Consider the following 23,412-nt stretch of genomic DNA (forward strand, 5'->3'; position numbering starts at 1 on the left):
CATAGCAGATTAGTCTGCTGTATTAGGACTTAGAGCTCTATTAATGTAATCCCTCTGTTTTAGTGTGGCCTGGGTTTAGGGGCTTACATGTGCACACCCACACACAGACACACACACATACACACACACTTAAATACATGTATGCATGCACACATTCAAGCTGTTTGGGTTATGGAGTTCACAATCAATGGATTAAGGTGAAATTTAGACAGTAGCTTAATGGGCACGGCACCGGCATTCTCTAAATGTGTTTTCTCTGAACAGTCGCGCACACGCACACACACACACTCACATGTGATGTGTGCACGGTGTACTTTTCTTCCTGGGATTCATCTATCCATTTATCCATTCCTTGTTTTTATTTGTGTGCTGCATTTCAGTCAGTCTCTTAAAAGCACTGTCACATCCTCTGTAGTAACAGTAAATGTCTTTCTCAGGGCCGATGAGATTGAGATGGTGATGACAGACCTGGAAAGAGCCAATCAGGTAATCCGCTCGACATCATAACCGAACATTTTTACACGGCATCGTCCGTCACACCAGGCTCAGCAGGTTTTATTACTGAAATACAGATTGTTAAAAATGTTGCATAGAAAAAAAGTGTTTCAATACTGATGTTAGTACATTTTATTTTACAGGATCTAGTCTTGTAAATTTCTGTATATTCCTTCCTGTCAACAAATGTCATGAAAAGGTCAAGACCGACAATAATTTATTCTACTATCGTATCTAAGTATCGTCTGCGTTTACAAAGCCAGATACAGCTTATTCCTCTGTGCCATAAAGCTCTGTCATCCTTCACAAACTATTAAAAACACATCAATGAGCCACGGAGTTGCTTTGAGTGACATGTTCCTTCATTATGTTAAACACAGGAACTGTGGTTTATTTTGAGTCGATCCCACATACATCATCTTGCTGTTGTAAATATTCATTAGAGCACCAAATATGTACTAATCTGCAGCTGAAAATAGCCCCCAACAAATGCAGTATTTACTTCTGTTTGAGTAACATTTGCTAAAAAAAACAACACAGTGCTCAGCTGTTTTAGGAAAATATTAAGCTATTTTCTAAAAATGTTTTCTTTTCTTGACCATGTTTGAAGAGAGATGCTAGGAAAGTGTGAAGTGTTCCAAGAGTGAGTCCTAAACTCGGAAACAAGTTAGCATTATAGCACTTTTAGCTCCCTCGACTTGTAGTCAGTTGGTTTTTGAATGGGTTTTTGGTTAGGTGCCTGAAATAAGGTCTGTTGTTCACACAAGCTTAAGAGATTTTCACATCTGAAGTCTTTACATGTCTTTAAAAAAAGACTAACAAGTGGCTAAATAAGGCTGCAGAACGTCATCATGCCGAACACGCTTTGCAGCCTTGTGTAGGTGGCGACAGGAAGTCATGCGACCATAGTGTTGTTCATTAATAGCCCAGCGTTAGCTTTCTACTTTTGGGCATTGTGTTTACCCTTCAAAAATCATAAAAATAGAATAAATTCATTTCCTAATGTTATCTTGCTGAACAAAACAAAAAACTTTTGTTTGCAACAGAGCTTATTTTTCGCAGTTATCCAAAACCTACTGGAAAAATTACATTGGCTCTTTGTCGAGGGAAACAAGTTCCATGTCAGCCAACCAAAAAAAATGTCACCCCTGCAGCGCTGTATTGAGTAATGGATGAACACGCTTTTTGTTTTTTCCTGAGATTTCTCTACACAACCAAAAACATTTAACACCACCAGCCTTATTCTTTTAAAATAAAAACGTTCTTATCCGCTCCGAATCCATGAAATGTGGCTTACATTAACAAATAATGACTTGCTTATCACTGTGAGGGCTGCTGTTTGTTTTACATGTTTATTACACACCTACTAAACCCATCCAGCTGAAATAAGCCCCCCAGCGCGCCCTCTGCCCCTGTGTTGTAAATATTCCTGTGGTATCTGTTAATGTCATTGTTGTTAACTTTCATTATTAGCCCAAGAGTATGATTTGTGGCTAAAGGGGTAGCATAGGCATGTAATGTTAATATTAGCCTAAAGGTTAGAGCTCCAACTATAATGCCACACACAAACACACACACACGCACACACACACACACACACACACACACACACTATTCACACTTCTGATTTGAGGTTTACAGAGGATGACAGCATGGCCTCCAGCTCAGTCACAGACTTTTTATACGCGTTTATAAGGAGAAAATGGAAAACAGGATTTTTCTCTTGCGACTTGCAGTCCAACTCCCACCCAGTCAATAACAGCTCTCAATATGGTTGCAATTAGGAACACTGTGGAATCGGCTCCCTGTAACTCCTAATGATGGCAAGTTGGCCAGTGTTGCAGATGATTCCCAACTGGAGCATGGCAGTTTGGCCATAAATACAAGGCAGCGGGTATCATCTCAGTTCTCTGCACTAATTTAATATTTTCAATTAAGGGAAAATCCACTGTCTGCCATCATCCCACACTTTGCGTTCTCCTTGCCCTCCTCCACTCTGAAGTATATGTTTGTGTCTGCTGGAAGGGGTTGGACTTCTTTTACTTGTCGGCTGGTAGAAAAAGAGGGTGTTATGTGAAAACTTAATGTCTTCGCTCGCATCGCCTTTCTGGAATGGCCAACGCTTGTGCAGTGTTGTAAATCCAGCCGTATACTTTGCATAAAAATTCTTGAGCTGAAGAAAGATGTTGAGATAATTACTGGTTACGGTTCATCACCAACAACATCACCCTCCAAAGACCATTAAGTTGCTGCCACAAGCCAGATTGTGCGTTGATTAAGGGGCACTTTTAACAGGAGGAGCTTTTGCTTTATTGGCCTTACTATTTCCTTTAACAGTCTGCACTCTCTGTCTGCGTGTATTAAGAAAGTTTTTAAATGTTCTACCGGAAAATTGAGACCAGTTGAGGAAACGTGTGCTCCACAAAAATAAAAAGAACGTAAAACAGTAGCACTGAACTGAATTGATCATGTTTGACAATGTAAGAATCTACACGTGTTGGTTTGTCTTAAACTTTTCTCTCTTTTCCTTCCAGCGAGCAGAAGCAGCTCAGAGAGAGACCGAGTCGCTCCGGGAGCAGCTGGCCTCGAGTAACCAATCCCAGCAGCTTGGCAGCCCGGCCAAGGCCGACCCCAACACGGTAACACGTTTCACTGCTTCACTGATTTACTGCAGGGTGGACAGAGAGGTATTGATAGGCTAAAGATCAGGTTGGCCTTTTGATGCCAGAGGTGATCGGCTGATTACAGATTCAATTTATTGATTACTGTCGTCATTGATTTTAAAGGTCAGGCATTGAAGTCACCAAAGATGCATTGATTTGTTGACAGATGGATTGATTTCCAAGAAAAGGTTGCCACGGTGGCACTAGTTGATTGGTGCATTGATTAACTGATTTATTGATCATGGTGACTGCCACACCAAAGTATTTGATTCATTGATCAGTCAGTGATGGGTGGTTGTCATTTGTTGATTGATTACCTCTGTTTATTCATTTAAAAGAGGAGGCCTTTTTATTGATCAGCCTCTTTCTGATTGCTGTATTGATTAAAGCTGCCTTTCCACCAAACGCTTTAGGTACAACAGACGAGTACGCAACCCATATGGACGTCTACCTAAACCCTAGATTTGCTTATCGTTTCCACTGCAGACAGTACTTATGAATCTAGGTTGTTACCAGATAGCAGTAGCCGTGTCACTGCTCCACTGTATGTTCTCTTGATTGGCAACACAGAGGAACATCTGCATTTCGCTGATCGTTCACAGGATGGGGTTACATGCTGTCATTTTAAGACTGAAAAAGGACAGGCTGGAGTGTTTACCGTCTTTGTTGCAGACGATGGGGTATTTAAGAATAAATCATTTGTGCGTTGAGTCCTTCAGAACAAGGGTGACCATTCTCTCTTGACCAATCAGCGGACTGTCGTTCTAGTTCATCCTTTATAGGAACCTCATCAGATGGTTGCCGAAAATCCGGGACGGGATAAAACTGGCATAATACGGGATAATAATGGCACCATTCACTTTTGACAATGGAAATGCAAAAATAACCACTCTAATGTCTGAACTGAAGCAGACTGCTTGGTGGAAAGGAGGCTTAATTGATTTTATCTGAAGGTGGGTGGTTTTATGAATACTTGTATAGGTTTTATTTTGCCCATTAGATTAAACTGCCGTCCTATTTAACCTTTAGGAACAGCAGACGGAGGTGGCATCCCACTCAAGTCTGGAGGCGGAGCTCAGGGCCAAAGAAAGGGAGACCGCCCAGCTGGTGGAGGACGTCCAGAGACTGCAGGCCAGCCTGACCAAACTCCGAGAGACCACCAGCTCCCAGATCACACAACTGGAGCAGCAGCTCAGCAGCAAGACTGCCACTCTCAAGGTACCAGCAGAACACACGGCTGTAGAGTGTTGTTTTTCATTAGACTTAAGTTATTTTCAACAATTTTAGCGATTAATTTCTCTTAAGACTATTTCTGTATTCTTGTGTATCCTTTGTTGTGTATTCAGATCACACCTGTAACTGTATTCACACACTCACACTCTCTGTTCTGTTATCACTGGAATAAATACTTGACATGTAAAGATCCAAGGATTGCTTTTATTATTTAATTCATTTTCACGTCATTTAATCTCTCTTTATCTACAGGAACTGGAGGAGAAACTGCAGAAGCAAGCTGACTATGAGGAGGTGAAGAAGGAGTTGAGGTGAGGAGCACACACAGAGGAGTGTGACTGTGCGTGTGTGCGTGCGTGCGTGCGTGTGTGTGTGTCCAGAACAGATCTATTTATTGCATGCATTTGATGTCTGTGACAATGTTAAACAAGATGCGTGTCTTCATTTAAGATGTGTAACTCAATTGAGTGCCCTTATGAAGGTGAAGCTTGTATGTCTGTAGCTTTATATTGTCACTCTGCCCCTCTATCCTTTCTTTGTCCTTAAAGAGACAGAAATAGAAAAGCCAGCATGCTACACTGTAGATGTGTGTGTGTCTTTGTAGGGGGTTGATATGATTTTGTTTTCTCTTTCTCTCTCTCTCTCTCTCTCTCTCTCTCTCTCTCTCTCTCTCTCTCTCTCTCTCTCTCTCTCTCTCTCTCCAGTATCCTCAAATCTATGGAGTTTGGAACATCTGACTCTGTGCAGGTAAAAGTGACAGTTACAGTCTATCTACACATAATAGGCATTTTCACACTTTTTTTTCCAACAGTGACAGGGACTCCCTAAGAACTACATACCTTCAAGGGCTTTTCCCTGTTTGCATTTGCGGCACCAAAGGAAACGCTGAAGTGACGTACTGTAGGCCGAGCACAGTGGTTTGTACAGCAGCGTCACTTTAGCTTTGAAGAGTCAAAATTGTGTCGCATTTCCACTGTTTTTTATTGTCTGTTGTATACACGAGTTATGGCTTTTAAAAATGGCGGTTGCCGGTGCTGCATTGGCTTTGTTGTACCAGTGAACATACACTTACATCTGGACCAATCGCTGTACGCTTAGTCACTCATGGTTCCTCTTATGCAAGGAGAGTACCTACTCTGAAATAGGAGCTAAAAAAAAAGTCCCTCAAAATGGTGTTTTGGAAATTACCTGTGATTGTTCCTAGTTCTTGCAGCGCTGAAACAACAAAAATTAAAACTATGAAAAATGTCTTATGTTGCAGTACTAGTAATTAAGTTATTGATAAAATTGTACATTTGAAGGTAGAGGCTGGAGCCTGATTCATTTGAAAAGTCTGATTTTAATTTGCGTTCCCCCTATCCCCTCCATCAGGACTCATCCAAACCTCTGGAGGTGCTGCTGCTGGAGAGGAACCGTAGTCTTCAATCTGAGAGCGCCGCTCTGCGCATTGCCAACACTGAGCTCAGCGGTAAGTCCGTCCAAATGTAAGGTTATAGTACAGGCTGGGTTCATCAACACTGGCCAGGCTGTCTTCGCGAAAATGAAAAAATGCCGGCAGAAGTGGAGTCCAGTATTCACTTGAGGTTAGACGAGGGTTGAGCTGCAGGTAAGGCTGTGAAGAGTTTGCATCAGGTTAGTGCATACATACTGCATGTGTGCCTATAGATTCTTTTTCTCTGAGAATACTTAACCATTCATTGATGTTTTGGGAATGATTTGCAATATTGAGTCCATGATATGCAAAAGAAATGCAAAACAGTATATCATGGTACAGAAATGTTTCTTTAGTCCCACACATGACGAGGAAGGAAATGCATATTTGTTGTCTTTGAATACCACAGCAGGAGGTCAACCTGAACGGTAACAAAGTTGCAGTACACAAAAAAAATGAGGACACCATACTTCTGCCCCTACATCAAGACTCTTGCCCTCTGCAACAGTGTTTATGGGTTTGAAATGTCATGGCTTTAGGCTTGAATAGTTGAATAGCTTTGAATTGATTAACATTCACGGTAAGAGGAGCTTACTGTCTTACTCAATCATGTTATGGTCTCAATGGTTATGCATTAGAATAATATTTCTCCTAGCGCTTCCATCAAGATGGATCCTAGTAGTTACACGACTGAGGAAATATAGTTTACATCTGTTTGTTTTGGTGAATGTATAAATGTAATCAGTCTAACAATTCAGGAAGGAAGTGAAATAAGGGCCTTTACGCAGCAGAGCTGTACAGTCTCCGCTTTTGTGACATGCATCTGTTTTCTGTTCAGCCATGAAATGCTTTTCAGTTCAGTTTTATTGCTCCTTTTTTCCTGGATGTACTCTTATATGAACTAAAGACTATGATACTGCATCTACAATGGAATAATTCAGTGTTTAGGAGCACGCTGCAGCAGCATGGATGAAGACTCACATGGTGTATTGGCTATCTAAGGACATCATTTTGCCCTGTCCAGTTACTTCCACTTTGCCTGCGAAAGAGAGAGGGACAGAGAGGGAGCCTGAGCCCTGGGCCAAGCTAATCTGCCTAAGTGGCACAGTGTCAATTGTTTTGTTTGTCCTTTTTTTCTTCCAGGCTGTGGCTTACAAGAAAGGTTGAAATCACAAATGCATGGGCACTTTGTCTGGGGGGGTTGGCAAAAAAGGAAAACAAAGTTCACTAATTTGGAAAAGACTTGATTAAGATAACTTTCAACTTTTGTTATTTTTTTTTTCTCTCTCTTTTTTGGAACCCCTTTTTTGTTGACTCCCCCATAATGCATGGTGTGTTTGACCTTTCTTGTAGGGTCAGCCGGGCGAAAAGGGACAGAAGAGCCCACACCGAAGGAGGAGACCATACCCAGCGACCCCTCTTCCTCGCCCCCTCCTCCCCCTCCCTCTGTTCCTTCCTCCTCCCAGCTCCCCCTGTCTCGCACTCATACGGACCCCCTCAACACTGCCACCACCACCACCAGCAGTGGCGAAACGCACCCTTTCACTCCTACGGGCATTGGACAGGACTTCTACTCCCCCGTGTTCCCTCTGGTGGGTGGTAAGATGGCTTTGAACTCCCTGATCCAGCGGCAGCTGCTCCAGACCTTCTACTCCAAAGCCTTGCAGGAGTCGTCTGGAATCCCCAGTGGGGCTCTGCTGTTCACCCCCTTCACTCCAACCCTCAGCTCCATCCCTACCTCCACCCCTGGCTCCGGGTCAGCTGCCATCCCTCTGGCAGCCAGCAGCCCGCAGCCACCTCCAGCCAGCCCAGACATGGCTCCTGTTAACGGGAGCAGCACCGCTGGCAGCGCCCCATCCCCATCACCCAGCCACTCTGACGCCACCACGGGAAGTATATTGGACGGGGAGGACATGGACACGGCAGAGATTGCCCGACAGGTGAAAGAGCAGCTGATCAAGCACAACATCGGCCAGCGGGTGTTTGGCCACTACGTGTTGGGACTGTCCCAGGGTTCGGTCAGCGAGATCCTGGCCAGACCAAAGCCGTGGAACAAGCTAACCATCAGGGGGAAGGAGCCCTTCCACAAGATGAGGCAGTTCCTCGCTGATGAGCAGAACATCCTCGCACTGCGCAGTATCCAGGGACGGCAGAGAGGTGAGTCTGTGTGTCTTTTATGTGTCTATGTGCGTATGTGAGTGTGCGTGCGTGCGTGTGTGTGTGTGTGTGTGTGTGTCTTGCATGTGTACAGCCCTGCACAGAGCCATTGATTAGCTTGTCAATATGGACTAGCTTTTTATTTTTCTTTCTCTTTCCTAACTCCCATCCTGTGCCACACCTGTGTGTTTTGAGTGAGTTCCTAGTCACGCACTGATCCCAAGAGCCTCTCCTAGCTATCGTGGTCAATACAGAAACCTTTCACACATCAATAGTATTGATCGGTGGGAACTAGGAGGAAGGCAGGGGTACTGTTAACTACGGGTAGATTCGATTAGCCTGGGCCTGCTTTTGTTAACGCATCAGGACATCTCTGATTGAAGGTGGTCTCAGTGGTACACAAAAATATAACCATCCTTGTCCTAGAGTAGTCTGTGTTAAAAATAAGGCTGTAGTTTGTACGCCTCTTTTTAATACGTCCTATTAAATAATTTATCCCTCGATACTCTGTCTTTGCAGTAGTTTAATATTCCTGTTAGAGGGTAGAGGTTTGATTCCTACTGGGGCCACAGATGGTTAAGATCAATGCATTTATGGCACTATAATGTGCACTGGATGGAAGTATCCACACATTCCATATATTTGCAGAGCATTATAGGGCACCATGTAGTCTAGCTGTAAAAGGAAGGGAAAAAACACACAAGTGCTGTAACATAGTGTGTGGTATATTGTTTTTAACAGAGGGCTCAGGCCAGCCCCAGCTTAGCCGAGTGTTTCAGGATGTTCCGAAGCGGAGAGCCCTCTCCAATACAGCTTCACACACAGGTCTGTCCCCTTCACACACAGAGATTCTAGCACGTTCTGTCTGTGTGGCATGTTTGTGTTGGGGTGAACTGTATCTACAGTGTGTGTGTGTGTGTGTGTGTGTGCGCGCGCGCGTCTGTGTGTGTGTGTGAGTTGGCGTTTATTAACTTGCGGGCAGGCATACAGATATACATGTGCCTTGAAGGTAACCGCACAGTTCCAGAGACTTGCGTCAAAGGAGAAGCCAGCATGTGTATTTAGGGATTTTATTGGTAGTTGTTATTCTGTGGGGAGCATTTACTGTATGAACCCTGTAGCACGTGTGCATGTGTGAGCTCCAAAGGGACCAGAGAAATTATGACAATCCCTCCAGTGTAGTTTCCTCGTAGCTCAGTGGTGGGAATGTTGTTCTTTGTGCTGTGCTATGGTGTATTTATTTGATGTCGTTATAGGCTACAGTATTGTTCTCTTCATCTGCTCTGTAGTTGCTTATCTCTGCTTCTTAATCTGACAAGATCTCTCATCTCCTCCTTTTCCCTCTTCCTCTCTTTCCAGGTAACATTACTGCCCGCGTCCGCACCCCAGAGGCTGGTTCAGATGAGGCTATCAAGTCCATTCTGGAGCAGGCCAAAAGAGAGCTGCAGGTGCAGAAAGCTGGTGAGTTGTAGCTTTTTTTTTCTCTCATCTCTAGCGGACATGCAGCATTGAAGATGATGCATTGTGGCTGTGAGTGTTTGTCGGTGTGTCTCATGGCTGCCCCTTTTTTTCTCCTCCCACAACAGACTTGTCCCATGCTCAACCCTCATATGCAGGACTGAAAGGAGGGGGTGGAGGCGGGGTGGGAGGCGGCGGGGGCAGCGGATCAGATGAGGCTATCCGCTCCATCCTAGAGCAAGCTCGCAGAGAGATGGAGGCCCAGCAGTCTGCACTGGAGCCCATCCTCAAAGCCTCATCTTCGTCTTCCTCCTCAGCATCACTATCTCAGAGGGACCTTCTGAGCTCCTCGCTTACCGCTCCCCTCCCCCCTTACAATCCCCTGGCACTCTCCCTCAAAAAGCCTCACAGCTCCCACCTGTCCTCCCCCTCATCCCCGTCTCCCATCCTGGACTTCAGCTCCAACGTAAAGAGAGAGGGCAGGGCTTCTTCAGGGATTGACATGTCTCTTGACGGAGCTCTCAGGCTGGGTCGGAGCTCTGAGGGGTCGGCCCGCTCTGGAAGCTCTGGAGTGGGTTACTGGAGAGAGCAGTGGTGGAGCAACATGCATACAGACCCTCGCAGGGCCGTTCTAAGCCAGACAGGAGAGGAGAACCACAACCAGGAGGACTCCAAAGAGGTGAGGGGAGCTTGCGTGTGTGCGCATTTTCTGCCCTGCTCTGTTTTTGTTACTGTCCTTTTACTCTACAGTGGTTGCATGTCTGAGCCATTCTTCGTCTGTGTGTTTCAGGGAATATTGAGTGACAGTCTGTCTCGACACAAACCGTGGAACAAGTTGAACCAGAGGAGCAGAGAGCCATACCTCCGCATGCAGCCGTGGCTCAATGGAGACCAGGGGCAAAACACACACATCCAGCAAGCTCAGAACCAAGGTAAACAAATCACATGCACACACACACATACACACACCAGCACATGTGTATATGCATTCACACAACAAGGCTCTTTGGGCTAGAGCATTACTCTGAAAGCCTGATTAGAGCTAGTGGCTAGTTGTTACTGTCAGTCTGTCACTCATACAATCCACCCCCCCCCCCCCCTCGTTCCACCCTCCCTCCCTTCTCCTCCCACCATCCCCCCATCCTCAGTGCTGTGGCAGTGTCAGCCAGCAAGCTGCTGGTTTGTCATGTCATAGACAAGTTAGTGTTGCAGCGCCAGATGGCAGCTCTGTGTGTGTGTGTGTGTGCGCGCATGTGCGTGTCTCTCTTTCTCTCTGGGGGTGTAAACAGCAGCTAATGTACACTGACAGCTCCTCATGACTGCTCTCTTCCAGCCTGCTGAGCTGCACAGCAGTACTACACAGACAGAGACAGGGAGATGAAGGAATAGGAGGAGGAAGCCAAAAAAGCTTCAAACTGAAAACTTAAGCACCTTTGCTGTTTGTTTAACAGGAATTAAATTAGTTGATGTAGTATGACTGAGGTCCCTCCCAAACCCAGCAGGGAGAGGAGATGAAACTCTGTTTTTGTACATGGTAACATGTCTTTTAACCTGCGTGATATTTCTCACCCTGTCTGTTCTCCTCATGCAGAGGGTACTCCCAAGACATCAGCAAGCTGCAGCCCCGCTCCAGAGTCCCCGCTCAGTTCAGCTGAGGAGTCTGTCAACGGCCTCACAGGGGATCCACTCGCTTCACAGCCCTCTAGTCTCAAACCTGCGTCTGAGGATCCCTCAGGCGGGGAGTCTCAGCCCGGCACCCCACTGCCTGTTCCTGGTCATTCGGGTCTCAGCATCCAGGAAATGGTCGCAATGTCTCCAGAGCTCGATACTTACGCCATCACCAAGAAGGTTAAGGAGGTGCTGACTGATAATAACCTTGGTAAGAAACATGGGAGGTGCAGTCTGGGTGGTTTAGTTGCTCTTTTTTCTTTCCCCTTCCCTCCCCAGTGATGAATTATTCAGCTTTTGAATCAGTTTTCTGAAACGACCGTCACATCCCCCCCCCCCCCCTCCCCCTCTCTCTCTCCCTAACCAGGCCAGCGTCTGTTTGGGGAGACTATCCTGGGTCTGACTCAGGGTTCTGTCTCAGACCTGCTGGCCAGGCCCAAACCCTGGCACAAGCTCAGTCTCAAGGGCAGAGAGCCCTTCGTCCGCATGCAGCTCTGGCTCCAGGACCCACACAGTGTGGAGAAACTCATGGACATGAAACGCCTGGAGAAGAAAGGTGTGTAGTAAAAGCTTGATGGCGACACATAAATGCACACTCCACTCCTTTTGCCTAATGAACCAATGACTGTGACAAAAAAACTTTAATGTTATCTGCTTTGACATGCATTTATTTTATAAATACATTCACACACACACAAAAAAAAACACAAGAAGCAGCAGCCTTTGAATTACACATGCACATCTGCACACACAATATCCTTTGTGCAGGACAGCAGAGCATGTTGTGCAGATCACAGTCATCTTGGTGTGATGTCAGTACCAATCAGGACTGCAGACATCACATACTGTATTAGATGTGACAGCTAGGGGACTGCCGGGGGCCTGCTTACTCACAGTCATCAGCACTCCTCTTCATCATCGTCATCATCATAATAATCACCAGTGTCTATAAGCTCGTATTTTTATCATTTGTTAGCCCATAGCCCTCTCTATTACTCCATCATTCTCTATTCCCTTCTGTTTGCATGATGCCTTTCGGAATCATCAAAGCCACGAGGCCTCGCCCTCCTCGCTGCCTCACAGTGACCCCTGACTGCCCACTTGAAGCTCTCTCTGTGCAGATAGGATATGCGTATTTGAACCTGCCAGTAGGCAAACGCAGCCGGGATCAGATTACCCTCCTGATATCGCTGTCTACACACAAGGGCAAAAAACAAAACTGACCTTACGCCAGTGTGTTTGGGGTTGTGGACATGTGGGGTTGCTCTCCATTCAACTTGGTTTCAGATTATTGACCCCAAAGTAATGCATCCACATAGCAACGGGGAATAGTCCTGGCCGACAGCAGAGCCCAGAGGAAAGACATGGACCTAGTCTAGAGTAACCATATTTGACCTCTCACCCTTGCGGTACAAGCCTGCGAGGCGGCACACAACTTTCAGAGTGGTCTAACCTTGCTCTGAGGGGTTTTTCCCCGCAACACTAATATATCTGGCAGCGTGTATTGGGGTTGAGAAAATGTCAACCTCATGCAAAGCTGCCATGAGCTGTTCATTTTCAGCTGCTGGTGCCCCGAGTGAATGGTGCTGCTTGTTTGCTTTAAAATGGAAGAGATGCTTTCATTGTTAGAGTTCCTGAGAAGGAGGATAGCACCACCTAGTGGCCGTTGAAGAGGATGGCTGGATTATTCATGTAGAATGGTGTCTGGTGCAGTATAGTTAATGCAAACATTTCCTGCTGGCATGCATTTGTCAGGCATGAAATATCCACAGTGACAGACTTCTGATGAGCAAGACCATCTGATTATCTTACAGTCTGTTTAGCACTGAAGTAGAGCTCAGGACAGTGTGTTTAATGCTGATTACAAATACAGAAATCGCTTGTTTAAAAATGCCAGTGCAATTGAAAAAAATCCAAAACAGCTATATAAACAATATAAAACAGTACAGGCCTGCAGCTTACCATTATTTTCACTGATCATAAGTCTACCAGTAATGTTTCTGACTAATTGTTTGGTTTTAAGATGTCTTACTGTCATAGAAGAGAGAGACAGAATCAAATATTCATGTTTGAGAATTTTGCTCGACTTTCAATTGACTAATCGAGTGGTCGACTACTTGACTAATAGCTAACTGATAAATCTGTAGTCTAATCAGCTAATCCACAATAACAGTTTTGAACTGGGCGAGTTGTACTTCAAATTCCACGCTCATCAACAAAGATATCAGCCTCTATAAACAACAGCATGGTGTCGTGGAGATTTATAGACAACATCCCCAATCTGTTGCAGATATGTTTTTATTGATAGTCCTAATATTTGTTCATCACATCAGTGTATTTCCTGAGGTACTGATTTTCCTCTCTTGTTTTTGTGTCACTGCTCAGCTTACATGAAGAGGCGGCTGAGCTCCTTGAGTGATGGCCATTCTGTGGACGTGGGTTTAGTGGGGCCAGATTACATCCAGGGCTCCCAGAGCCCGGGACAGCAGCACCTGAAGAAGCCCAGGGTGGTGCTGGGCCCCGAGGAGAAAGAGGCCCTGAAAAGGGCCTACCAGCAGAAGCCCTATCCCTCCCCCAAAACCATTGAGGAGCTGGCCTCCCAGCTCAACCTGAAGACCAGTACTGTCATCAACTGGTTCCATAATTACAGGTTAGCATCTGGGAAAGAGACACACACTTACTGACCCTCTAGCTTCTAGTGTTTGTATCACAGGCTGTTCTTCAGAAGGTGTTTGAGATCATTTCTTTCAGTCTTATTCCATTTCTATATAAAACAGTATTTTTGTAGCTTGTTGTGTTTGTTTTACTGAAATTAATTTGTAGGTTTGCAATTCATAAACCTTTCCTATGTAGAAGTGAATTTTCCAGGAAGGTTTATTTTATTTGATTGTGTGTATGTGTGCAGTGGATCATGTTGTACTGTTAGATAAATGGACATTGTCTAAGGAAGAGCTTTAGGTACTGTCTTGTTCTCATAGAAAGACATCAGCACACTCATGCAGTATTTCGACATCAGTAAATTTACGATGCGTTACGTCTGACAAATTGAATTTCAGGATTTGAGTAGCGTGACTGACTTTGTGTGTCTCTACCAGGTCACGTATCCGGCGAGAGCTCTTCATAGAGGAGATCCAGGCAGCTGGAGGGATGGGGCCTGGCAGTGAGGGGGGCTCCCCTTCCCTCCGCGGGTCCAAATCAGGAGAGGGGGACAGCTGTGACGGGACAGAATCTGAGGGCACAGTGGAGACACGCCAGGGACTGGGCCTTGGCTTGGAGGATCACAGAGGAGCATGCAAAGACGACATGGAGGTTGAGTCTGAGGCAGGGGGCTCTAATAACTCCCCTGACCAGCTAGACTGCACCACCTCAGGCTTAGCCGGGCCAGGCTCCAGCTGTGGACAGGGTGGACTGGGGCTCTTCAGCCTCACAGAGGCATCCTCCAGTGGCTCTGCCTCTAGTACTAACATCCCAGCCTCTGGCCCTGCCAGAAACCCCAGGGACAACAATCTGCGCAAGAAGAAAGCAGCCAATCTCAATAACATCATCCACAGGCTGGAGAAGGCTGCCAGCAAAGAGGATCCCTCAGAGTGGGAGTTCTAGCTCCCCCTGACCATCCTTCATCCCTCTTGTCTCATAACCTCACGACCTCTAACCTTGGACCCCTCCTGCTCTGTTCCAGTTGGAGAGTGGACACAGCCAAAGTCAAGCTCAGCAGCCATTTTTATTACATAGAAGCTTTCCGAAAAGAGGAAAGAAACAAAGAGTGGTTGGCAAAACCCTTAAAAAGAAGATTTACTAAATACCTAGAAGAACAAAATAAGAGAACTTGCGTGTCTCTCCGTTTTTTTTAAACTGAGTTTTGTTTTTGTACTGAGAAAAGCACTTAGCCGTCCTGCTGGCCTCCGGCCCTGCTGTACCTCCCCCTATCACCAGCCACTGGTGCACCAGACTGGTTAGTCCTGAGCTGGGGTCTGACCCACAGCTGGGGTTGAAACCTGGACTCAGTAACACAGGCAAGGCCTGACACAGCAGCTGTCACAGTGATAGACACTGATAGATGATAGATAGAGACAGGAACTCTCTTACAAGAACTCTCACTTTCTTAAAGGAGATTTTTTCCGCTCTTCTTCTCACCTCCCAAGTGTCCACAAACCTCCCCTCACTCAGTGAGACGCCTCATTTTTCACACTGTAGAGTGACTGTTACAAACCCTTTGCCTTTTTCACTCACTGCGTGTGTGTGTGCGTGTTTGTATGTTAGGGGTTGTGTCAGTGTGCACCTGTTCGTGTGTGTATACACGCCCAAAAATGGTGTGTACGTGTGTGTGTTCTCTTCTCAATGGCAGCATGTTTTCTTTTTTATCTCACTCCTACACTCTTAAGAGGGTAGTGGAAGGCCTGCCGGCTGAGCTGCCATGGTTACTGATGTTAAGAGAGATGAACTTTGACCTGTTGTGTCCCATATCCTATCCTGCTGACAGCCATGTGATGGCCAGAAGGATCTCTAATTCCTCACAAACACGCACTCATCTGAAGAGGAAGGATGGAAGGAACCCTCTTTTTGCCTCCTTAAACCCTTCTTTTAAGGATGAAGGATGATCTCTTTTTTTGATATTGCAATTTGGTTGCCAATAAGAGATTGCACAGTCTATTGACTCTAAAGAGTACAAAATAGGGAATTTTAGGAAGCATTTTTGATTAGTACAAAGTTAAAACAGAAAATAAGAGAATAACAAGTTACTGTTTTTTTTAAAAAAAAATCTGAATTAGAGTGGAATAATGTTGCGTTGTTGAAATACGATACAATGAATTCACGTAGTACTGTAGCTGTCTGACATGGTGATACTATACGTGTCTCTTGTTGTTTTAGGTTGTGCACGTCACAGCTTTTGCACCCAGCACTGGACCTGCTGGGTGTGTGTGTGTCTGCACCACCAACAAATTTTCTCTGTTCACAAACACACATCTTTTTATAGGCCAAATCAGGAAGAGTGTGTGTGTGTGTGTGTGTGTGTGTGTGTGTGTGTGTGTGTGTGTGTGTGTGTGTGTGTGTGTGTGTGTGCGTGCGTGTGTCTTGTGTGCATTTGTATTTGCCTGCATGTAAGTCAGGGTCGAGGTCAATTCACTCAGAGTCAAATTTAAGAAGTTGATTATCAATAATGAAAATCTTGACTGAAAAAAAAAGGGTTTTATCAAATAAATCGCAACATAGAGTACTGGATAAATTTGTACTTTGTGTTGCGGTCAAAGTGAATTCACCCCAACCCTGGTATGAGTAGTTACCACTCTCCTCCAGTCTATCCTGTATCCAGGGATGTTTTGCATTGAATTCTACTGTATACACTACAAATTATAAGGCATATCACCTCCTCCCTGTCCCACACAAGCCCTCAGTGCCTGTCAGCCTACTGCCTCCCCTTTGTGTGTGTGTGTGTGTGTGTGTGTGTGTGTGTGTGTGTGTGTGTGTGTGTGTGTGTGTGTGTGTGTGGATGTGTGTGTGGATGTGTGCGTGCATGCGTGGGTGCATGTACACACATGCCTGTCAATACATGCGTGTGCACAAGTGTGTGCGATTGAGGAGTGTTCAGTGTTTCCAATGAGTGGGGTCATATTTCGTATCTACTTGCACACACTACTAGTGCACAACTGACACCCTTCTTTAAGCTGTTTGATGCGTTACCATTACATTAATCTTCTCACAAAGTAGTGTAATACTATGATTTACTGTAGCTTGGTTTTATTGCTATTTTGCATTTATAGTTTGGTTTTTATTCTGCTTATTTATAGGTGCTGTATTTTTCATTTAATGTCTTATCATTTGAGTTGTCTATTTTTTAAGGGATTATACTGTTCCTGAGGGCAAGTAACATTTTTATTAGACGTATAGACTGCCGGCAGTATTGGTTAATATTTACAAAGATGTACTAGTTCTCATTTGTTTGTATATTCATGAATCCTAAAGTTTAGTGTCATTTCAATAGCTTTGAAATAATGTGTTTGCTACAGTTCATGCTCCCGTAAGCATTAAGCTTTCACCACAACAGTTATGCTCTTAAATTGCTAGCTAGAGAATCAAAGGACATATCAAGATCAGTGAATATATGATAGCATATCTCTTTTCCTGTTTTCTATCCTCCGATTTTGTTTTTATTTTCAACTGTTTCTTGGGCAAGCCCAACACTAACGCTCGGCAGGGCATGCAGCTTTCTTTAGATAGAGGTCGCCCACTCGTTAATCACGTTAACATAACTTACAGGTCCAAATGTATACTCTTTGTCAAATAGGTCAAATGAAATTACCTAAACTTGAGAACACAAGTTAACTTGAAAGAGGTCATATCTGCCAAATTGAGATTAGAGAAGTGTACCAGCGAGCAGGGGTGCTACGCCAGATTGATCGCCAGCCTATGATTATGCAGAATTTCTATTGCAGTCCGTAACAAAGCACTTATTAGGATCTTTTTTGAAGACTTAACTTGGGACAGGGTCTGTAAACACTACAGCAGAGTACGATCCCGGGATCCTGGGAAATGTATGCCTTTTTAAAAAAAAAAAAAAAAAAAAAGTGGGTGTGAACCAAGCACAGACTCTTCTCCGCATCCTAACACTAAAATTTAAACATACGATAGCTATACCCATGTTTTCTACATGATAAACTGTATTCTTCTGATACAGTAGCCCCTTGTTTCAAACTACAGATAACTCTGTGACAGAAAGGGCCGTTGTCCTGTACAGTTGTAGATACTATGAGTAAACACCTGTTTTGGTTTCTATCCAAAATATCCTCAGTCCATCCTCAAGCCTCCCCCTTTCCCTAAATGTACATCCAGATATATTGGCAGCCTGTCAAAAGATACTGATAACCTCATTGCACTGCATTACGATGCATTAGTTAAAATTGGATTTTCTAGTGTATCTAATAATTGTACAATTCCTCAAACATTGGCGCTTCCTGTGGACGACTGATGTGAAACATCTGTCTTCTGCAGAATACTGAAGGCGTACTTCCTTCTGTCGGACTGCTTGGACTGGACAACCACAGTAATGGTGATGAATAGCTACTGTAAAGTATATAAGCACTTAACCCATTTGCCATTTTATAGCCAGATCCATCAACTCACCGAAACCCACGTGAGATCATCAGATTTGTGCCTTTAACTGCCAAGCAGGGCACCAAACTAGTGATGTCATTAGATGTAGAGGATTTCGCCCGATTTGTTCAGAATATATCCCGCATCTCGACCCAGATTAATTTCTCATACACTTCATATTGGTACTTAAAAGTTTCCTCAGCTCTCTGGAGAGGGTTGTATATAATTCCTGGAGTGCAGTGAAAAGGAGTAAAAGGAGAAAAAAAACCGAGCTTGTGTATTCTCATGACTGACCCGCAGACTCGCGGTCTTATTTCAGATGGTTGTTTTCCCACAATGCATTTCTTACGTTGTATATAACCTTACCTAGCAGCGAAAAGGCCAGAGCATTGAATGAAGGAGGAAGCATGCAGAAACAGCGTACACTGTAATAACACTGAATTTATTCATAGGGCATTTTGTATTTTTCTGTTTGTGTCAGGTTTGCTGTGACATTAATAATGGCACTACAGGTATTGATAATGACGTGTGCCAATTCTAATGGTTATTTGGAAAAGAGACGTGTAAATACGGTCGATCAAGTAGCTATTGATTCACTATTGTCACAGTATGCTTTTGTTTGAAGGCAGGAGGCGAGAAGGGACGATTCAGGACTTTTCCATGATCCACAGATATTTTTCTACAAATTTAAATCAGATGATTCTATACACTGTTGAATAACATTGTAAAGGTGTAACAGATGCTGTATATCATATCATGTTTTCTGAAGTCGTAAAGCTTTACTGTATGATCTGTTGAAGTAGTGGTTATTCATTTGACATATTAGTTGTAATGGAAGCCCGAACAGCAGCACTGGTCACCATATTCAGGAAAAAAAAAGAAAGAAAGAAAGAAAGAAAAACCTCAGATGTTTTTTGTAATACTTTTAGAATATATCTTATGAAGTGGGTTTTGTAAGGAAACACTTTCCGAATCAGTGGTGCTGTATGCATAGCACACTCAGTAATACATACACACATAATACAGCACAATACACTCATCCTTTAAACCCCCCTCCACTTTTCTTGCGTGCTGTTTTTGTTTTATTTTTATTTTTTTTTTGTTTTTTTTGCTGACCTCTCACATTGGCTTCAGCTAATTTTTAAGTCTTAAAACCATTTCTTCTTATCTCTTCAGTTATTTCACGCTTAACTGTACAATTTCTAGCGCCCAGAGATCAACTCTGGAGCGATGAACATTTCAGCGAACACTCGCAAGACTTAAAAAAAAGAAGAAAAAAAGAAGAGGAAGCAAAAAGCCAAATAGTGAAGTAGTTATCCACCTCTGTTGAAAGGTTGCTGACAGTTTTCTGAATGTTGCTACCTTGTGTCGTCACTTCAGTTTCACCCATAGCTTATACACCACAGTGTAGTCTGACAACCAAATGACCTGGGGAGATCTTCACCCCCCCTCCTTTTGGAAAGCTTTAAGATGCTTGTTGAGGCTTTAGCGAGTTCAGAGTGTTTTTTTTTTTGTTTTGTTTTGTTTTGTTTTGTTTTTTAGATGATTATTTTTTTCCAACCTTGTCATCAACAACGTGGAAGTAATAATTCTCATAACTTCTCCCACTGCTTATTTTGTGAGTGTGTGTGCGCGTACATGTGTGTTGTAGTACAAAAGGCTGCATGACTGTAAAGGGATGGTTAAGATGTTTTTTGAAAGTTGTTTCCCTCGCACTTCTGTCACTCCTGAGATGCTTTTTTCTCCTTTCGGGGTCTCCCTCCCTTTCGTTTTTCCTCATGTATCATTGTTTCTTTATCTTTCTATTTACTAAACGTATCATGTTGTTTGTTCTCAGCACTGTAAAACAGTCCCTTCTACAACATTGAAAAGCAATATCACTGTATGAAACGTTCACAATGTATTTGTTATGATTGACATTTGATTCATCATCATTATTATTCACATGCACCCTAGGTGTGATAATTGAAGTAAATCTCTTTTATACAAATACTAAAAGTGTGCTGTGGAAGTTTTTTTTCTTTGCCTTGTTGGATGGTACTGTGAAATAAGTATTCTCAGAGAAAGAGATCAGGGTAGACTCAGAGTAGAGGGGTTTCAGTCATGTTGTGGATATTGGACTGCTTCTGCCATTTACAGCCTTCACAGGTGAGATGTTTTGGTAACTACAAATAAAAGCTGAAGCCAAACAAGAAACCTGACTAAGAAATAATCTACACATTGTCTCTCATCTTTCCTCTCTGTGCTCAACAGGCCGTTATGCGGAGCTGCAGGTGGAGTTTGCAGCTGCAGTGCGGACCAGTGCGGAGCAGAAGGAGCTCATTCTGAAGCTGGAGCACGACCTGAGCACCATCCAGGCCATGTCCTCCCTGCCACGCCCTGACGCTGACGGGTCGGAGGTCAGCAACATGGAGAACATCCCGGAGCCGATCAAAGAGGCCTCTGCTATGTTTACTGGTATGTCCAAAGTGAATTCTAAAATGGAAAACTCTTACCTGTAGCGCTGTTTATCTGTCTAGATTGTTGTGATGAGCGTTGGAGATATCGGCCATTGAGATGTCTTCTTTTCAATATAATGGAACTAGATTGCACTCGGCTTGTGGTGCTCAAAGCACCAAAAAATACATTTGAGAAACCCAACAGCAATGTCTCTTTGCAGTAGTCATGACCCTGTTACAGAAGATAATCCACAAACCTCGTTGTGAGCACGTTTATGTAGGAACTACTTTCTTTCTACTGAACTAAACCCGCCAACTGTATCACCTCGCAGAAGGAAGTGTGCATCTGCTCATGGACTAAAGGCTTGTGACAGCGTGAGATGTAACCATGAATGGCGTCCTCCTCTGCTGAGTTGTATCGTTAGCTAGCTCGGTGCTAAGTGAGCTAGCAGTAGATGCACTCTTTCTTTTGCACAGTGATACTGATACAAACTACACCCACTAATCGTATCACCACGCAGAAGAAAGTGCATCTACTGCTAGCTCACCTAGCAACACTGATCTAGCTATTGTTAAAGCTCAGCTAAGAAGGACACCGTTAATATTTACATCTTAAAGTGCTGTCACAAGTACATGCCTCTCATCCATGAGTAGATGCACTCTTCCTTCTGTTCAGTTATACAGTTGATGGCTGTAGCTCCATAGAAAGAAAATACTTCCTACATGAAACTGTTCACAGCAAGTTCTGTGGATTATCTTCAGCAGCCAGGTCATGATTTCTGGAAAGAGACATTGCTGTTGAGTTTGTCAAAATTATTTTTCTGCAAACCATGTGCCATTCAGTTCCATTATACTCAAGAAAAGGCAGACATCTCTACAGCTGTTGTCCACAAACCACCACAACGTATTTGTCCTGCCTGTAAGTCTACTGTCAGTCCTCACAGACTGAACAGTGAAGACTGAAGTCTGACTTGCAGACAGCAGAACTTCTGTAATTGAAATGAGGTGAACCTGCTGAGCTGACGCTCTGCAGGAGGTGTGTCTGTTTAAATACTGCAAACTAGACTGATTAGAGCGATTAAGCGTTTGTTTCCTTTCATGTGACACTCGAGACACAGACCAGTTTAGAGATGTTTGCTAAAGTGAGACTGACACAGCCTGTCTGCAAATGAAACACATATTAGCATCAAAGTTAACCACAGAATACAGTTCAGTTTACCTGTTTTCAAAGTATTGTTGATCATTAAACATGGCCACATTTGCATGTTAACAGAGGAGGTGAATTCTGGCGTTTTAAGTTTATTTTTTATCTGTGTGAACTCCAGGTTCAGGCGTGAGCCCCCACCCTGAGCTTCCCCAGGGCCAGATGGACTCTCTGCTCTCCATCATCTCCAGCCAAAGGGAGAGGTTTCGCTCCCGCAATCAGGAGCTGGAAGCTGTGAGTCACGATCCCTCTCTCTCTCTCACACACACACACACACACACACACACACACACACACACACACATCCTGTATTCCTGTTTGTCTTTTTCTGGGAGAACTAATTTCTCATCTATTTGTTTTGTCTGTCCCCTGCAGGAGAATCGCTCCATGCAGCAGACCATGCAGGCGCTGCAGAATGAACTGGACAGCCTGAGAGCAGACAACATTAAACTCTACGAGAAAATCAAATTCCTGCAGAGCTACCCTGGCAGAGTGCGTCAGTATGCGTGTGTGTGTGCATGAAGGAATGTGCTCTTCATGGGTGGCAGTCTTGTTTCTGATGTGTTGATTTGATGGAATCTGGACTTTAAAATAGTTTGCAGGAAATTTCAGATCTGTGTGTTCTCTCTGCGCTGTAGGCCGGAGGAAGTGACGATACCGTGATGCGCTACTCCTCCCAGTACGAGGAGAGACTGGACCCGTTTGCCTCCTTCAGCAAGAGGGTACAAGAGACACACTTTCAATACACACACACACAAATGAAATTCTTGATTTAAACATTCGACCTCCTGCCATCTCTCTGTCAGTTTTATTGTTTAGTGTCGTAGTTTCTTACTGTGATAACTGACAACTGACCAAACATGGATGACAGGGCATCATGTTTGCAGCACAGCTACCACAGAGCTTCATCTAGTGTCATCCCCACACAACAGCAGTCATCTAGAAAACATTTATGGATGTTAGGAATAAGACACCAGTTTAGCCAACATGTAAGGGACTCTGTGCCCCAAAACCTGCCGGTGAGTTTGAAAGGCATGTTTGTTTAAAAAAAAAAACAAAAAACTCCAAAATGACACAATTTATCATTGCTAGAAATGGTGAAGACTGAAATTTCTGACGGTCATTGAACATGCCGTGTGCAACGAACGCTTACATCAGGAAACATGACATGATGATTTTATTGCTGTCACTGATGATGATGGGATACAAGTAACAAACCTCATTTTTTGGGTTTTGTTGAAAGTCATTCTGGGAAATGTAGGACAGTTGATGGAAACGACACCTCTTTATCTCTCAGAATAATTTACTGAAGCAACTGAACACCACAGATTGGCAGTGTGTAAAATGTATTAGTGTATTAAAAGTGTATTAGATTTTGATAGCACTTGTGTGTTAATTTCTGCCCTGTCATGTGGTCTGCACGTATTCACACTTTCAAAACACAGTGTTTTTTTGTTTTTTGTTGTTGTTTTTGTTGAAGCCAACTACTCTGTGTTTACAGGAGCGCCAGCGCCGATATTTGAGCCTCAGCCCCTGGGATAAAGCAACTCTGAGCCTGGTAAGCCTCAAACACAC

At 44.0% G+C, this 23,412-nt stretch overlaps 1 protein-coding gene across 3 annotated transcripts in view; it reads left to right on the forward strand.

Moving 5' to 3' along the window:
• cux1b (cut-like homeobox 1b) overlaps window positions 1-23,412 on the forward strand; it is a 69,257-nt gene that overhangs the window by 43,766 nt on the left and 2,079 nt on the right. The window contains exons 9-23 of one of the 3 annotated variants that reach the window (XM_049575748.1): window positions 438-486; window positions 3,030-3,134; window positions 4,188-4,376; window positions 4,644-4,702; window positions 5,096-5,138; window positions 5,763-5,859; window positions 7,177-7,980; window positions 8,722-8,805; window positions 9,340-9,441; window positions 9,567-10,117; window positions 10,229-10,370; window positions 11,030-11,317; window positions 11,474-11,662; window positions 13,492-13,756; window positions 14,202-16,613. In XM_049575748.1, coding sequence (XP_049431705.1) covers window positions 438-486; window positions 3,030-3,134; window positions 4,188-4,376; window positions 4,644-4,702; window positions 5,096-5,138; window positions 5,763-5,859; window positions 7,177-7,980; window positions 8,722-8,805; window positions 9,340-9,441; window positions 9,567-10,117; window positions 10,229-10,370; window positions 11,030-11,317; window positions 11,474-11,662; window positions 13,492-13,756; window positions 14,202-14,706 — 3,472 coding nt within the window. In that variant the 3' untranslated portion in view covers window positions 14,707-16,613. Of the gene's footprint in view, window positions 1-437; window positions 487-3,029; window positions 3,135-4,187; window positions 4,377-4,643; window positions 4,703-5,095; window positions 5,139-5,762; window positions 5,860-7,176; window positions 7,981-8,721; window positions 8,806-9,339; window positions 9,442-9,566; window positions 10,118-10,228; window positions 10,371-11,029; window positions 11,318-11,473; window positions 11,663-13,491; window positions 13,757-14,201; window positions 16,614-20,448; window positions 20,653-21,958; window positions 22,072-22,212; window positions 22,330-22,475; window positions 22,560-23,338; window positions 23,396-23,412 lie in introns of those variants that run through there. The other 2 variants (XM_049575749.1, XM_049575750.1) reach the window with 2 other exon arrangements.

The sequence above is a fragment of the Epinephelus fuscoguttatus genome, linkage group LG5, assembly GCF_011397635.1.
Source record: "Epinephelus fuscoguttatus linkage group LG5, E.fuscoguttatus.final_Chr_v1".
Lineage (NCBI taxonomy): Eukaryota > Metazoa > Chordata > Actinopteri > Perciformes > Serranidae > Epinephelus > Epinephelus fuscoguttatus.